Below are 18,185 nucleotides of genomic sequence, written 5' to 3'. Positions count from 1 at the left end.
AAAAACACTAATTCAAAAGGATACATGCACCCCTATGGTTATTGCAGCATTATTTACAATAGCCAAACTAGGGAAGCAGCCCAGGTGTCCATCAATAGATAAATGGATAAAGAACACAAACACACACACACACACACACACACACACAGGAATATTACTTAGCCATAAAAAAGAATAAAATCTTGGGGCGCCTGGGTGGCGCAGTCGGTTAAGCGTCCGACTTCAGCCAGGTCACGATCTCGCGGTCCGTGAGTTTGAGCCCCGCGTCAGGCTCTGGGCTGATGGCTCGGAGCCTGGAGCCTGTTTCTGATTCTGTGTCTCCCTCTCTCTCTGCCCCTCCCCCGTTCATGCTCTGTCTCTCTCTGTCCCAAAAATAAATAAAAAACGTTGAAAAAAAAATTAAAAAAAAAAAGAATAAAATCTTGATGTTTGCAACAGAGATGGAGCTAGATGGAAACCAATTTGACAATAAATTATATATATATGTATATATATATTCTACATATATATATATACATATATATAAAAGACTGACAAAAAAAAGAGGTGGAGCTAGAGACCACAATGCTAAGTGAAATAAGTCAGTCAGAGAAAAACAAATACCGTATGATTTCACTCATGTGTGGAATTTAAGAAACAAAACAAACAAGCAAAGGAAAAAAAGAGAGATACAAACCAAAAGACTCTTAACTACAGAGAACAAACTGATGGTTACCAGAGGGGATGTGGGTGGGGGGGCGGGGAATGAGGGAAATAGGTGATGAGGATTAAGGAATGCACTTTTCATAAGAAGCACTGGGCAAGATATGGAATTGTTCAATTACTCACTATATTGTCCACCCGAGACTAATAGAACATTTTTTAAAATTTTATTTATTTATTTAGAGAGAGATGAGGGAATGGGAAGAGAGAGAGAGAGACAAAGAATCTGAAGCAGGCTCCACACTTTTAGCACAGAGCCCTATGCAGGGCTTGAAGTCACGAACCGTGAGATCATGACCCGAGCCGAAACCAAGAGCTGGATGCTTAGCCAACTGAGCCACCTAGGCTCCCCAAAATAATGCTGTATGTTAACTATACTGAAATTAAAATGAAAACTAACTTGGGGCACCTGGGTGGCTTAGTCGGTTGAGTGTCCGACTTCGGCTCAGGTCATGATCTCACTGTTTGTGGGTTCGAGCCCCATGTCGGGCTCTGTGCTGACAGTTCAGAGCCTGGAGCCTGCTTCAGATTCTGTCTCCCTCTGTCTCTGCTCCATCCCCCCATCCCCCCGCCACTCACACTCTGTCTCTCTCTCCTTCAAAAATAAATAAACATTAAAACAATTTTTAATGAAAACTTACTAAATATTAAAAAAAAAAAGAACAGAGTGTACTGGACAGAAGGGAAGGAAGCAAAGTGCAGGCAAATAAAATATGCAGAATTAGGATATTTCCTGGGAACAGAATGCATAAAAATGGCAATTCGCCAACTTCAATAGGGGAAATCAGTCCAGTACAATTGCTTTGATAATTCTTACCGAATTATCTTTTAATATGTTTGTCAATACTTTTACTTATTTGAAAAGGACAGCATATCATGAATTAGTGTGATTATCATCTAGGATTCAGAAACTATTTTAATTTTACATGTTTGGCTTGAAGATCATGACTAACCATTAATATGTAACATATACTACCTGCCAGAAGTCGACACCAAGAGCTCACTTACAAGAACCCCACAACATAGGTACTATTACTACTTTACAGGTAAGGAAGCAGGAGGATTAAGTGATTGGCCAAAGGCCAGTCAGTGCCAGAACTTAGAGTTCTTCCTCATTTTTTTTTTCAGTATTAAAATGCTCTAAATACCATAGGAGAGAACCCGGCACAACAGTGTGGATGCACTTAATGCCACTGAACTATACCCTTAAAAATGATTAAAATGGTGAATTCCATGTTATGAATATTTTGCCATAATAAAAAAAAAAACTGAGCAGTGAAGAGTAAAGGCAGAGAGTGATGCCTACAAGCACACCTTGCTTTAGAGTCCTGGGCAGGTGAACCATGTAAGAGTGGGAAGAAGGAACAGAGGAAACACTGCGGCCTGAGCTATTCACCATCATGTGGCAAAAGGAGAACACCTCAGGGACAGGTAAGAGAAGAGCCTTTCTAAACCGTGAAGGGCCTCATTTTATAAGGATATCCCAAAGGGCCAGGATCAATAGCTTTGTCTTTCTCTAAGACTTTTCTCTGAGATCCCTTTCATTTTTTCAGATTCAGAGTAACTTTTTTTTTCCTTGCAAGTGATGGTGCTATACTGTTTTTATTTATTTTTTAACTTATTTTTTAAAAAATTGTATTTATTAAAAAAAAGTTCATTTATTTTGAGAGAGACAGAGTGTGGGGGGGCGCAGAGGAGAGGGGAGAGAATCCCAAGCAGGCTCCATGCTGTCAGTGCAGAGCCCAACATGGGGCTCAATCTCATGAACCATGAGATCATGACCTGAGCTGAGATCAAGAGTCAGACGCTTAACCGACTGAGCTACCCAGGCACCCTTACACTGTTTTTGTTTTAAAGAAAATGGAAAAAACCCACGAAGTAAATCTGAGCTGGAGTTGAGAGACCGTAGTCCTTAGAATGGAGCCACTGTCCTTGGGTCGGAACTTTTCATCAGTTGTGAGGTCAGCTAACTCAACTTGAGCTGCTCTGTAGCAAGCAGTGGAACTCAAGAGTTAACTCCTTATCTGTTCCTCATGGAAACTGTGGACAAGCTGAGGTGAACAATAAAAGAACTTTAAAATGGGAAATGAGACTTTCAGTTACAGCTTGATCCCTTTTCTCACAACTGAGAATGCAAGACTTGGGGGCAGCTGGAGAGGAAAGAAACAGAGAAAATACATTACTTCGTAATATCACCTTCTTGGAACAAAGAGTAAACCAATCAGTTCTCAGTCCATGAATGAATATTCGTGAGTATTCTCTACATGTAAAATATCCTTGTTCCTAAGAATCTTTTTCTGTTTCCAGAGACTCTCTTCGGTCTTTATTTTTTTAAATTTTTTAAATGTTTATTTATTTGAGAGAGAGAGTGGGAGCAGAGGAGGGGCAGAGACAGAGTGGGGGAGAAAATCCCAAGCAGGCTCCATGTTCAGACGTGGAGCCCAACATGGGGCTTGATCTCATTACCGTGAGATCACAACCTGAGCTGATATCAAGATTTGGATGCTTAACCAACTGAACCACACCGGCACCCCTAAACCTCTATTTTGGTTTCGGGCAACAGCTGACCTCCATTTGCACATCTGGCACTTATTTAGGAATAGCAGACCACCTGTGATTCCAATCAAGTGGGAAGAGGAGGCTTTCTAATGACAACCAGAGAAACTAAGGTAAATAAAGTTGCTTTTAGATAGTAAGGTTCTACTGTCCCAACCCACTTTACCCAAAAGAAGCAGTACCACCTGGGCAAGAGGGGCCCCTGCCCTGACTCCACACTTTATTTTTTTTTAGGTTTACTTATTTATTTTGAGAGACACAGCACAAGTGGGGGAGAACAGAGAGAGAGGAAGAGAGAGAGAATCCCAAGTAGGCTCCATGCAGTCAGCACAGAGCCTGATGTGGGGCTTGAACTCACAAACTGTGAGATCATGACCTGAGCCTAAATCAAGAGTTGGACACTTAACTGACTGATCCATCCAGGTGCCCCCTGACTCCACACTTTAAAGGGTCCCTGCCTTGACCCTCATTCAGCCACTCCCCCACTCACAGGGCAGTAAGTTTATGGGGCCAAAGGGATATGGCCACCTGGAGCCAATGACCTCCACATTTTAGTCCATACTCCACAAACTCAGAACCTTGGAATTCCCTGCCCAAATGGCCGTGAGGCTCTGCCCTACACCCATCCTCCTGAGGGTAGATGGCACTGCTAGTATGTGCATCTAGGCCAGAAGGTGGCCAAGGGGAAGCTCCTGCAGGAGAGTGATGGGTTGTATGAAGCCTACTCTCTGGGCTGGAGTGTCCACATCATGCATGCAAGGCCCAGGTGGGACAGGATAGATGGGTGGGTGGAAGGGTAAGTCTAGGGGAAGGTCATGAGCACCTCCATGACACCACCTTTTTGCACAGTACTCAAAAGAAATCTAAGAATGCTAAGGCCAAACTTTTAGGTCATTATGAAGGTACCCAGGTAGGAAGATAGAACACATTTAACTGTTTATTAACTTGATTTAGAACTTTAAATATATATCGATATATTGCCTATAGGCCTTCAATCTACTCTTGCCCTAGGCCCCATAAATATTGGGGGTGGGCTTTCCCAGAGGCCTATCTTCCATTCCCTGTGGGATTCCATAGTGCCTCCCACCTCATCTTTTTGTTCTTTTCTTCTAGTCATTAGGCCTACCTGAAATACAAAATAGAAATATAAAACAATTTCTTTAGGCTCTTTCTCTTTGAGGAGGTGCTTAATTTTCTGGGATATTTGAAGCTTTGGGAAACTTTCTCAACTATAGAACGGCCACAATTGTTAATGAGTAGAACTGACACCTCTCCTTCCTCAACCTGGGTTTTTCTGCCCACCAACCTACATCCTTTAAATTCTACATCCTGGGCCCCAGGCTATAACAGGCCCCCATCTCTGACAACTCTGTCTTGGTGCTTAGAATATGGTGCTAAACACCACTCGTCAGCTCATAGTATCCTAGCCGTACTTCACTGGCTGCTGACCCCATGCCTCCAGACACACAGCCAAACATAATGTCCCCATGTTATGCATCTGTCCTCTGCATGTACCTCACTTCCTAAACAATGCTGGTTACTGCTTTTATTTTCACACTAGCTTGTAAATGCTTCTTCTTCTTCTGCCCATTACATCCGGAAGACACCCCTGGCCTTGCATCTCACCTACAGTCTCCTTCCCTGGCTGTTTTTCAATACAATGTGGATGCTCAAGAAGCATCAATACAATGTGGATACAATACAAGAAGCATTAAATACAATGTGGATGCTCATGTAGTTCTTGAGCAAGTGCCTGGCATCATGGGGAACCTAGGGATTAAATCATTACTTCCTTAATTTGTCCTGAACAACTTCAGGTAGCCTGAGGTTAGATTCCTATGCACACTTCTTTGATTACCTGCCCAAAACTTGTGAGATTATACAGTACCACTGTCTCAGATGGAAGTCTGTCCTGGCCCCACTGTGATCACCCTAATCCAAGAGCACCACTGACACCTTCTGGAGACATGTCCTCCCACGTGCCTCCATCGCTTCTCTCATTCAGACTACTGTCTACAACGAAGCCAACTAAAATCATGGTATGTATTACACTTTGTGTGGATGATGGCCTTTACTTCTCACAACATATTTCTAAAAACAAATTATCCTCATTTGCAGACAAGAAAATAGAGACTTGGTGAACCTTAATTTGTTCAAGGACCCACAGCTAACAAGCAATGGAGTCAGGATTCAAATCCCACCAGTGTGACTTTAGGAGCCACACTCTTGGCCACTTCAGGGTACTGCTTTCTAGTGAGAGGCAGTTTGGTAGAAACAAATCTGAACAGAAAACACGTTTTATGAAGCTGTCATTGAAAACCCTCAGCACAGCATGTCAGGTCCACGGATTTGGCCCTGTGCATGCTATCCCCATAGCACTCTCCACGGCAGCCTCACTGTGCCTTTCTATTCCTTGAGCATGACATACAGTCTGATTATGGGCCTTTATAATTCTTCTCTATGGCTTGGAATCTCCCCTCCTGCCTCCCTCCTTCATCTCTGTTCCCTTGGTGAACATGAGAAACATGTTCCTCAGGGAGGTTGTCTCTGATCCCAAGGACTGAAAGACCCTCCTGCTGGAGTCTCCTGGTCTGTTCCTATTAAGACATATCACATAAAGGGCTAGTATCCAAAATCTATAAAGAACTCACCATATTCCATACCCGAAAAACAGAGAATCCAGTGAAGAAATGGGCAGAAGACATGAATAGACACTTTTCTAATGAAGACATCCAGATGGCCAACAGGCACATGAAAAGATGCTCAACGTCACTCCTCATCAGGGAAATACAAATCAAAACCACACTGAGATACCACCTCATGCCGGTCAGAGTGGCTAAAATGAATAAATCAGGAGACTATAGATGCTGGAGAGGATGTGGAGAAACAGGAACCCTCTTGCACTATTGGTGAGAATGCAAACTGGTGCAGCCACTCTGGAAAAAAGTGTGGAGGTTCCTCAAAAAATTAAAAATAGATCTACCCTATGACCCAACAATAGTACTGGTAGGAATTTACCCAAGGGATACAGGAGTGCTGATGCATAGGGGCACTTGTACCCCAATGTTTATAGCAGCACTCTCAACAACAGCCGAATTATGGAAAGAGCCGAAATGTCCATCAACTGATGAATGGATAAAGAAGATGTGGTTTATATATACAATACAATACTATTTGGCAATGAGAAAGAATGAAATCTGACTATTTGCAACAACGTGGATGGAACTGGAGGGTATTATGCTAAGTGAAATAAGTCAGGCAGAAAAAGACAGATATCATATATTTTCACTCATATGTGGATCCTGAGAAACTTAACAGAAGACCATGGGGGAGGGGAAGGGGGAAAAAAGTTACAGAGAGGGAAGGAGGCCAACCATAAGAGACTCATAAATACTGAGAACAAACTGAAGGTTGATGGGGGGTGGGGGAGAGAGGAAAGTGGGTGATGGGCATTGAGGAGGGCACCTGTTGGGATGAACACTGGGTGTTGTTGTATGGAAACCAATTTGACAATAAATTATATATGTGTATATATATATTTATACACAAATATTATATTTATATAAATATAATTTATATTTATATTATAAATATATATTTATATAAATATTATATATGTATATGTGTGTGTGTATATATATATATATATATATATATATATATATATATATATATCTGATACACACTTCACTGGCTATTATCAGCTAAGTGTCCTTACTGTCTGACAAGTTCAGTAATACCTACCTTCCTTGAGCCTCCTAACAAGCTGAAGATGAAAATGACACAAATCATTATTTTATAACAGTTGTGACAGATTCAGAAGCAGAAGACAGTTAATTTAACTGTGGGGGAGACTGAGTCACCATTCAAGGCCAGGCTGTGTTCAACTGTGTCCTCCTTGGAGTGTATACTGAAGCCCCTCCAAGGGTAGATGGGCATCGACTTCTACACCCTCAACTTCCATACATACTCTTTTCTAAAATGGATCTGCCTGAGAGTGGAAGGCCCTTTTCTCACTTCCCAAGAGAAAGGCACACCTCACAACTACAGAGGATCTTACTGCCCTGGGTGGGGAGCTCAAAGGCTCAAAACAAAGGGACAACTTGAAACATGGGTGGTGAGAGGGAAAGAAAGACTCACAACTGAAAACAAATCTTTTGGGAAGTCAAGTGGTTTCTAACTCTTTGCTTTTACACAATGGAAGGCACCTAATCATGTCAGGTGGTGCATTAAAAGAATCATCATTGATCTCTCAGTGGCAGGTAACTTGGAAGGAGTTCAAAGAATTTAATCGCATTGCTCTCACAAAGCTCTTCTATTCTTGTCCACTTATTTATGTGAACAAGGTTTCTCACTGCTTGCATCTATAAAAAGTACTTAACTTCTATAAGAATGAAAAATAGGAATATAATTGATACTGAACATTCATCCTTTTATCCTGGAACTAATCAGAGGGGAGAAGGTTTCATCTATTTATCTCATTAAGGATGTTTCCCCCTGGAGTTTTACTTTTTAAGATTAATAACAATTGTTATAATATTAATGTTTTTAAATTGTCAAGCAATTTAATTTCAATGTTTTTAAATTGTTCAACCAATTGTGTAATTTTTTAACACATAAGTGCCTTATGATGACAGGAAATTAAAAAATTACTTACCAATTTATAAATATAATTTGTTGAAGAGAAATATGAGAGAGAGCTTAATCAGAGACTTTCAGGCATAAAAATTTATTACAATAGGAGAAATCTTTGGGGAGAAAATGGAATGGGAATAGTTCAAGGGGAAAAACAAGGAACAATGTAAAATTTCCCAAATGTTAAAAAGGTTTATTGCACAACACCAAGAGTGAACCCTCATGTAAACTATGGACTTGGGTGATAATGGCCTGTCAATCAATGTAGGTTCGCTGATTGTAACAAATATACTAGTGTGGTGGGGGATACTGATAGTGGGGGAGACTATGTATGTGTAGAAAGTATATGGGAACTTCCTCAATTTTATCATGAATTGAAAACTGCTCCAAGAAATAAAGTCTATTAACAAAAAGCTGGTCATGTGCTTCTTACATGGTAAAGAAATCAAACTGCCACAAAATTATTTAGACTCCACTGGATAACTTTTAAAAATGTCAAAATTCATAATATGCTAGTCATTGCATTATTTGCATCTATTTAAACTAGAAAAATTTGTTGAAAAATCCTGGATGTCAACATACAAATATGTGAGGTGGTATACAGCTTATAAAATTTCTTCCAGGGGGTATGCAACCACAAAAGTTTCACATCCGTTCATAGAGGCAGCCACCATCTGGGGTTGGCCATAAGGGGCTGTGTGGGGGAGATGAGTAGGCAAAGTAAGGGGGCCTACTGAGAGGGAGACGAAGGACACCGCTCGTTGAGGGACAGAGTAATAGAGGCCCATGGGAAGGCTGGGCCCAAGATGCCCCTGGCTATGGTCCCCACAGCTTTCTACTCCCAGTGCCAGCCCCTAGGAGGCCTGGTCATGCTTCCTATCTTTTACCCCATGAGATGCCTCCGAGTCCTTTCAATAATCACGCTGAAAAAAAATCTAGTTAGTGCACTTTCTGTTCTCACGATTAAGTGGTCTCAGGCTTTAGCAGTGGCTCTCTGAAGAACCACTGATAGTCTTGCATCCTCACCAAGGTTCAATAGTTAGGCTCATATGTGGTTCCTGCCTCTTGGGAGTGAAGCCAAACAAAGCAATGACTGTCCAAAAGAATAAGTAGTTTTTAAATTTTTTAATGTTTATTTATTTTTGAGAGAGACAGAGACAGAATGCAAGTGGGTTAGGGGCAGAGAGAGAGGGAGACACAGAGACAGAAGCAGGCTCCAGGGTCTGAGCTTCCAGCACAGAGCCCGACGCGGGGCTCGAACTCTCGAGCCACGAGATCATGACCTGAGCCGAAGTCGGACACTCAACCGACTGAGCCACCCAGGCACTCCAGAATAATAAGTAGTTTTTAAATGGAATAGGGCATAACAGCAACCAGGGGAATTCGCTACTCTGCTTTTCCTCATTTATAAATGGGGTGATCTGTTATTACCTCCGGAAATACAGACCAGTCATCCTGGTGGAATTCCTTTTATTTTTAAAATTTATTTCTTAAATGTTTATTTAAAACATTTTAAATAATGTTTAAGGGAGAAAGAGAAAGCAAGCAGGGGAGGGGCAGAGAGAGAGGGGGACAGAGAATCCCAAGCAGGCTCTGCACTGTCAGCCAGGAGACCTGCAGCTTGATGGGAGGCTCGATGCTGAATTCACGAACCAGGAGATCATGACCGAACCTAAACCAAGAGTCAGACGCTTAACTGACTAAGCCACCCAGGCACCCCTAGTGGGATTGCTTTTAAATAAGCATCTTTGGGTTCATAAATTTGCAGAACCTGGTTTCTCTCCAAAAATCTTCTATCCCTCTGTAAATGCTCTGCACTCTGAGAACAGGTCAGATGGGAATCTCAGTAATGAAAAGGTTTCTGTTATCTCATGAGAAAAGGAAAATAACCCAAGGAAAAACTGAGGAGCACATCTCTTATGATTGCCCATCTGACAGAAAATACTCAAGAGAAATGTGTAAATTTCATGCTAAATTTATGGAGGGTGAAATGTGATTTTTTTTTGAAGGAAAGAGGGAAACTCAGCATGTTTAAAATTTAGCTCATTATGTCCCTCTCCCCACTTATTTCCCTTCTTGTGCTTCCTGCCACAGTGAATGACATCAGGATCCATCCCATTCCCTAGCCTGAAACCAGAATGTCACCCTTGTCTGCTTCTATGCCTCCTCATTATACCAGCATTCATGATCACCACATTCTGCAAAATTCTGCCTCCTACATATCTTCCAACTCCCTTGGGTCCATCATCACCTCCTTTTTCTGGGCTCTGTAACCACCTCTCCATCACATGGTGGCTTTCACGCTGCTTTCTTTTGTATCCATCCTCCATCATGCAGCCATGATGGTACTGCCCCCCTTCAAAACCCTTCAACAGCTCCCTGGAAGCCTCAGGATCAAGGCCAATGTCTTTAACATTGTTTACAAGTCCCTTGATCATCTTGTGCCCACTCCTCTCCAGTCTAAATGAAGTCTTGCTACACCCCTATGATTTGATTTAACAACTGGATCAGGAATAAAATCATAGCAGAAACAATAAGCTGGTTCAAAATCCATGCCCTGCCCCCATTTATTTCTCAGGTCTTACTCATTCCAATGCACTCAGTATTTAGTAGCTCTCAAGTTTTTATCCATCTTTAAGACTTTTGGGCCATTTGTCAGACTTTTTAAAGTTCCTTCTTTTTATCTCTATTTCATTGTTAGCTGAGTTTGCTTGTTTGACATCTACTCCTAAAGTTTTGGGTTTGGAGGAAGTATTGATGAGTGAAGTGAGTGTAAACCAACAGCCTGATGCCACTGGCCATTGTACTGCTCCCAGCCAGGAGGACAAGGACCTACTCCAGGAATGATGAGGTCCCCCAGGGGCCAGGCCTCTATGAGCTCTGACAGGTACTGAGATGGCAGGAACAAGCACAATACCCCAGCATCTTAATGCAATGAACAGCACCCCTGATTATTATCAGTGGTTGCAGAACCTTCTGTCATATCATAACCTTCTGCAGAAGGCATTTTACTCATCATCTCTAATTCCATGAATCATTTTTGTGCAAGAATGAAGCCTCAATGTCAGGTTATGTACCTGCAAAGAATAGGGCACACTCCATGCAATAGCTTCAATCATGATAGCCAAGTTGGATCACACAGTGTCAAGGAAGTGCAGTTTAATATAAAAGAAAAACACAATACAGCTAAATAGGGGCGCCTGGGTGGCTTAGTCAGTTAAGCGCCCAACTCTTGGTTTCAGCTCAGGTCATGATCTCACAGTTCATGAGTTCGAGCCCTGTGTCAGGCTCTGCACTGACAGGGCAGAGCCTGCTTAGGATTCTCTCTTTCTCCTTCTCTCTTTGCCCCTCTGCTGCTCCCCCCCGCCCCAAGTAAATAAATAAACTAAAAAAAAAAAAAAAAAAAAAAAAAAAGAACACAGCTATATAGGCAAAGTAGGCATTGGTGGTTGCAACTGGATTTTTAAAAATAACTGAATGCTGGAAACTGACCAAACAGTCTAAAAATCCATTTTAAATGAATCCCATACAATTAAATCTGCATGAACTGGTGACTGGAAACATTCATTTCTGACTTGTTTTACCAATATGCTATTTTGACCATTTTCTTTCCCACCAACGTACCTGAATGCACTGTCCCTCCCTGTCCCTCGCTCACCTCTCCACGGTCCAGCCATGCAACCTTTCCCATGACCTAAATGCAGGTCCCTCTTTCTTCTTGGACTTTGCACTGGCCCACTGCCTAGAATGCTCGCTTCCCCTCTACTGTTCCCCTGGCTAACTCCCCCAAGTTCTCCAGGTGAATGCTTGGACAGAAGTTTCTCTGAGTAAATTTCCCTGCCCGCCATCTGCTCCACAGAAGCTAGTATTTCACCTCACCCCCAGGCTTTTCAGACCCGACTCTGATTTCCCACTTCCCTTCTTTTCCCTCCCATTCTCTTTTCTTTTACTCTTACTTTGTTGCCTCTTCTACTGGTTTGTTTGGTCCATATCTCACTGCCTTCTACTGAAGGTAACAAGTTTCTACAATTTTCTTCTGAATCCCGCAGTTCATTAATTGTATTGATATACTGTCCATAATGTCTTTGAGATGCTATTTCCCGTCAGGGTCCTGCAGTATTTTCTCATAAACACAATGTTGGTTTTTCCTCTTCCCTCATGTCCTAAATCAGGGTGAGATTGTTCTGTAGTCAGTATCTGTCAACAGGCAAGATCTGTGGTTTGCCTTGAGCTGCACGCACTCCCTCTGCATCTGTACATCTGTGCAGAGTATATTTTTTCCTCAGGGACAGGATGAATGGGTTACCTGACTGCTAAGTTCCTAGTTTCACTGCTCTACTGAGCTGACATTTTCCTAACCTTGTGTATTATGAAGTAATACAGTAATTACAAAACCAAAATTCTCAGCATACACCTTTACTAAAGCTCTCTTGTGCTGTCAATAGCATTTTGCATGCTGGGACTTAATCTTAAGACTGTACCAGGCCATAGTCTCTGTCCTCCACCACTCTCATGTTAAAGCTGGAAGCTATGCTGTCCTTATTTTTGTACATGTCTTTTTCTTCAGCTACACTGTAAATTGTCTGAGGCAAAGAGTATCTTTGCTTTTGTGTCTTCCACAGATAGCACAGATTAAACATGTAAACAGATACTCCACAACATTTGCTAAAGCCAAGTAAACGGAGTGCATTCTAGTAAAGGTTCACCATATAAGTCAACAGTGGAAAGACATTCAATGTTTTGAAACCTTTTGAGAAGAACAAATAAGTTGTTCAGAATCTCAGCCTTTTCCTTTTATAATTTCTGGTTAAATCTAGTTCTTCACGCACAGTGTCTAACTCTTGAAATAGTTCCGAAACAGCACCATAAGCCGGCTGGGCAGGATGATCAAACCTGCAGGCCCACAGGTATAGATAGTCCTGACTAGGGAATGGAAGCAGGTATCAGTTTCTCACTACTCTGTTCTGGGATTCACTACTACATATAAATGTTGACAATTACATTTGAAAAAGAATTAACAACCCAAATGGAATACAGGATGTATTTGGATTTTTGAATTAACTGATTTGAGACATTGCTTTGGGAAAAAATGTAAGGCAATTAAACAAAAGAATTTCCAGGTTGTATTTCTTTAAGAAACTTACTCTGGAAATACTTTTCTCGAGGATTTGTTATTCTTTTTGTGTAAACTTAAAAAAAATGTTTCTGTTAAAAACTATCAAAGGGTCTCAGCATACAGCTTTTACAAAGGGACTGTGGGTATTTCAAAATTACAAAGCTTCCCTTTTAGGAGCCATGACATCGATGTGGGAATGGTCACAGTCTACTTCAGGAACAAGGCAAGAGCCCTAAGGTCAGCACGCTGAAGTAGCTATTCACATGGAGTACTGAACAGAAGATACATTATCCAACCAAACACTGAGAAAATGGAAATACTTAATATCAGCAACTTAAAAAATGTTTCCACTTCCATTATGGTCTTTAAATGTGATTGCAAATTAGAAGAATCTATTTACTTGGTTTTAAAGAACAGATTATTATCCAGAAGAATTCAGCAGGAGGATTTCTGCCTCCTCCTATGATACAGTAGCTTGTAGCTAGACCAAAGCTTCAAAAGAACAGCTTGAAAATATGGATTAAAAAAACAACAACTGTGTGAAGGTTTTGGAGAGCTATGGGGGCAACCAGGATGTAAGGGGCCAAGATCCAAGAGATAAAGGAACCACAAATTGATGCTGAGATATTTTGAGAGCCACATTTCCCCTCTGGTAAGAGGCTGAGAATCATGGCAGAGGACCTGAACAGGCACTTCACAAAAATCGATAATAAACATTTGAAAAGGTACTCAAGCCTTTGGCAACAGAAAATTTGACTTAAAACCATAGGAGATACCACGACACACCCACATAGAACAGCTAAAAAAATTTTTTTTAAATGGCAACACCAAGGGCTGGCAAGGATCTGGAATAACGGTAATTCTCATACAATACTAATGGAGGCAAATCATGCAATCTCTTTGAAAAACTGCTTGGCAGTATCTCCTAAAACTAAATATGTGCAGAAACTATGAGCTAGCAATTGTACTTGTATGTATTACACAAGAAAAAAGTCTCCATATGTTCAACAAAATACAGGTACAAAAGTGTTGTCAACAGCATTACTTGTTAAAGCCCCAAACTAGGAACAAATCAAATGTCCATCAGTAATACAACAGATAAACTTATTTTGGTACAAATGCACAGTGGAATACCAAAGGGCAAAGAAAAAGAACAAACCATGTTCTGCCATATGCAACAAAAGGAATGAAGGTAAACACCAAAGAGTACTATGATATGATTCCATTTTATACAAAGTTAAAAAGCATGAAAAACCGAGGCCAGAGAGGTCAGAATCATGATTATTCTTGTAATGGGGGTCAATGGCTGGAAAGGGACATAAGCGAGTCTGCTGGTGTATCACTCATGCTCTATATTTTGATGTGGGTGGTAGTTCAATGGGATGTGCACTTTGTAAAAATTCACAGCATGTAGTTATGTTTTGTGCACTGATTCATTAGATGCCATGGCAAGCTGCAGATATCCGCCTATACTTATTCTCTTCTTTCTCCTCTTGGTTATACAATATTATAGCCATGTTACACAGCGCTGGGCACCATTTTTACAGACTCAATGTGAAAACTTCTTTGTGGAGGAACTGTGCAAAGTGGTGACTCTGAATACAACTCCCGATTTTAGTTATGTGTATCGTTGTTCAAATTGACTGTACTTGTCAGTTTCTTGTGTAGCTCAAAATCCCCTGTAACTAAGTTCTGGCCAATGCGATGGAAGCAGAAGTAAAAGTGCCATTTCCAGGTCCTTCCAGTAAACGTGTGGTTGTGCAGTTCCCTGGCTCTTTATTCCCTCCCTAAGAACTGGGAAATGGCCAGGTGGAAAAGCTGCCTTGGGCCCAGAGACAGAAGCCATTGTTGAGAATGGCACAGCCTCCTACTAAATCTACCCACCTATGTCTGCACTGGTACTTGAGAAAGAATAAAGCTTCTAGCTGGTTTCAACCACTGATCTAGGGAGTCTCTTTGTCACAGAAGCTAAGATGGTACCCTAACTAATACAGGCATTAAACCATTCCATTGAAGGTAGTTACAACTGGAAAACTTTGTAGTTGATCCCTGAACAACTCAGGTTTGAACTGCATGGATTCATTTATATACGGATTTTTTTTGGCGGGGTGGGGGGGATATAGTACAGTACTGTATTTTCTTTCCCTTATGATTTTTTCCTTAATATTTTTTCCATAGCTTATTGTCAGAACACACTGAATAGTACATCTAATATGCAAAATATGTGTTAATTGACTGTTCATGTTATTGGTAAGGCTTCCCAGTCAACAGCAGGCTATCAGTAATTAAGTTTTTGGGGAGTGAAAAGTTATACACAGATTTTCAACTGCATAGGGGGTCGGTGCCCCTAACGTCCCTCCCACACTGTGTTGTTCAAGCATCAACCATACTTTTATTGTTCAATATTTGTCAAAGACAATAGTATTTAATTGCTTTCTTGTCAGTGCACCACCACAAAACCTAGAGAAGACTCTAGAAAAAAGCACAGTACAGGGGAAAGAGCATTTTCTCACAAGAAAGCTGCTCTAGTATCCTGCTATTTCTGCCTCTAGTGATATGGGACTTAGTTTTTTTAACCTGTAAAATATAAAGGTGTCTGGATGTCCCCAATGATCTTGTCTGTGTTTAATGTTCTTTGACTTTCCAAAAAAGACTTAATGACCCTCATGCAATTACAGTCGGCTGGAGGCCACAGTGGGAAAAGGCCTGTATTTCTGTGACATCCTTGTACACATGACTTGAAGGAAGCTTTTTCAAATATGGAGAACAATGCTTTTTAAAAAAAATTTTTTTTGAGAGAGAGAGAGAGAGAGAGAGAGAGAGAGAGAAAGAGAGAGAGACCATGAGCACATGGGAGTATGAGAGACTCTTAAGCAGGATCCACACCGAGCACGGAGCCCAGGGCAGGGCTCGATATCATGACCTGAGCCGAAATCAAGAGTCGGACGCTTAACTGACTGAGCAACCCAGGCTCCCCGGAGAATAATGCTTTTCATTACGTAGACTGTTTATAGAATTAAATCACAATAAATGGTACATTTTCCAGGTGCCCTCTTTAGTAATCCCAGCATCAATAAGCACCAAGTATTAGCAACAACAAAAAAGAGTGTTTAAAACATGAAGCATTCATGACCCTTAGTGCATCAAGGTATATTGAATTAATGTAGCCAAATAGAAGTAAGGACAGAAGAAGAGGATTAATAAACAGACAGATATGCTTTGGATGCTGGATCTAAAACAAACAAAATGGTTTCTATTCTTTCTGAATCCTTTAAGGGCCTATTATAGTTTACATATGACCTAAGAGTTGAGTTTGTGTATTTTTATTAAGTGAAAAAATTTTTGGGGGCACCTGGGTGGCTCAGTCGGTTAGGCATCCGACTTCAGCTCAGGTCATGATCTCACGGTTCATGAGTTCGAGCTCCACATCGGGCTTTGTGCTGACAGCTTGGAGCCTGGAGTCTGCCTTTGATTCTGTCTCCCTCTCTCTCTGCCCCTCCCCCACTCATGCTCTGTCTCTCTGCCTCTCAAAAATAAAGAAACGTAACAAAAAAAATTTTTTTTTAAGTTTTTTAATGTTTATTTATTTTTAAGAAAGGGAGGTGAGGGGAAGAGAGAGAGGGAGACAGGATGTAAGAGGCCTCTGTGCTGACAGCAGAGAGTCTAATGTGGGGTTCGAATTCATGAACCATGAGATCATGACCTGAGTGGAAGTCAGATGCTCAACTGACTGAGCCACGCAGGCATTCCTTTATTTTTTTTTTTAATGTTATTTATTTTTGAGATAGAGATAGAGATAGAGAGAGAGAGAGAGAGAGAGAGAGAGAGAGAGAGAGAGAGAGAGAAGGGGACAGAGGGAGGGAGACACAGAATCCAAAGCAGTCTCCAGGCTCTGAGCTGTCAGCACAGAGCCTGATGCAGGGCTCGAACCCACAAACTGTGAGATCATAACCTGAGCCGACGTCTGGCACTTAACTGACTGAGTTAACACTGGGTGACTGAGTCACCCAGGTGTCCCTGGATTGTGTGTGTGTGTGTGTTTTTTAAAGGAATATATTTGCAATATTTTGTGAGACAATGAATGATGTTTGTTAGTACACAGGTGACATTAAAAAAAATCCTCCATATTTTATATGGTTTAACTATATACAAGTTATCTTACCTGGGGGTTTTTAAATACAGCGTATTTTTCCTCTTTCTCCAAAAATAGCACTTTATTTTCTGTGTCTCTTGTCCAGTCTGATAAGACTTCAACAACATTTTCATGGTCTTCAAAAACCCTTTCTGATGAAACAAGAAAAAGCATTCTTTCCAACCCAAGACATTAGGGTTTCCAACAGAGAATTAAGCTAGTATTGAGTTAAATACAATGCTTCATTCTTCTCATCGGTTTTTAGAAATTCCTAATTCTTCCATGATGTCACATTGTAACACCCCTATTATGTTTCTTCTTCAGTGTCAGGTCTTCAACTTATTTTCCACAAAAAAACATGGCAGACGACCATACAATATCGTGATAATGGCCAGCCACTGCACTTGTTTCTTATCTGCATTTTTACTTTTCACTTTAAACAGTCTCAGATGGAGGTAAACATCTTATCCATAAGGAGGACCATGAAGCAATAATTGGCTTAACAACTCTGAAGGAGGCTATGAGACATGTGATATGTTCTCTGAAACATCACCCCCCAAAGACACTAAAAACTACATACGCATATCTGAACAAAACCTAAACATACAGGAAGGCTTTCATTTCTCTATTTGACTCAGAGAGTTGCAAAATACCTCAAGAGATTCTTTCAGTGTACACCATTTCATTCATTAAAAAAAAAAAATTCACTGAAAGCTTTGAAGGCAGGTAATTCTGTATTCCACCAAGCTCTCCTGAGAGAGACAACTGTTCTGAGTGATTTTAACAAAGAGAAGTAACAAGAGTATTTCTTTAATTGCTTTTTCACTTTTTTTTTTTTTTTTTTACTCCAATTCTACCAACTGTCCTTTGCTCTTTGGAGCTGAGCCTCTTCAACTAAACAAAGTGTGAGTGGGGACGGTGGAAGGGGAAATGAACATTGATGTATGGCAGAGTTACACTATAGTGTAAAGACGCAAACTCTAAAGAGACATTAGCTGACAGATACCCAGGCCCTCCCACAATATGTTCAACTTACTAAGCATG

At 41.0% G+C, this 18,185-nt stretch overlaps 1 protein-coding gene across 1 annotated transcript in view; it reads right to left on the bottom strand.

Moving 5' to 3' along the window:
* APBB1IP (amyloid beta precursor protein binding family B member 1 interacting protein) overlaps positions 1-18,185 on the bottom strand; it is a 102,022-nt gene that overhangs the window by 29,046 nt on the left and 54,791 nt on the right. Inside the window, exon 7 of the mRNA XM_060659131.3 lies at positions 17,172-17,293. Coding sequence (XP_060515114.3) covers positions 17,172-17,293 — 122 coding nt within the window. The remainder of the gene's footprint in view (positions 1-17,171; positions 17,294-18,185) is intronic.

The sequence above is a fragment of the Panthera onca genome, chromosome B4, assembly GCF_046562875.1.
Source record: "Panthera onca isolate mPanOnc1 chromosome B4, mPanOnc1 haplotype 2, whole genome shotgun sequence".
In the NCBI taxonomy this organism is placed as follows: domain Eukaryota; kingdom Metazoa; phylum Chordata; class Mammalia; order Carnivora; family Felidae; genus Panthera; species Panthera onca.
The sequence above is the reverse complement of the archived record's forward strand: the minus strand, read 5'-3'. Positions and strand labels throughout refer to the sequence as shown.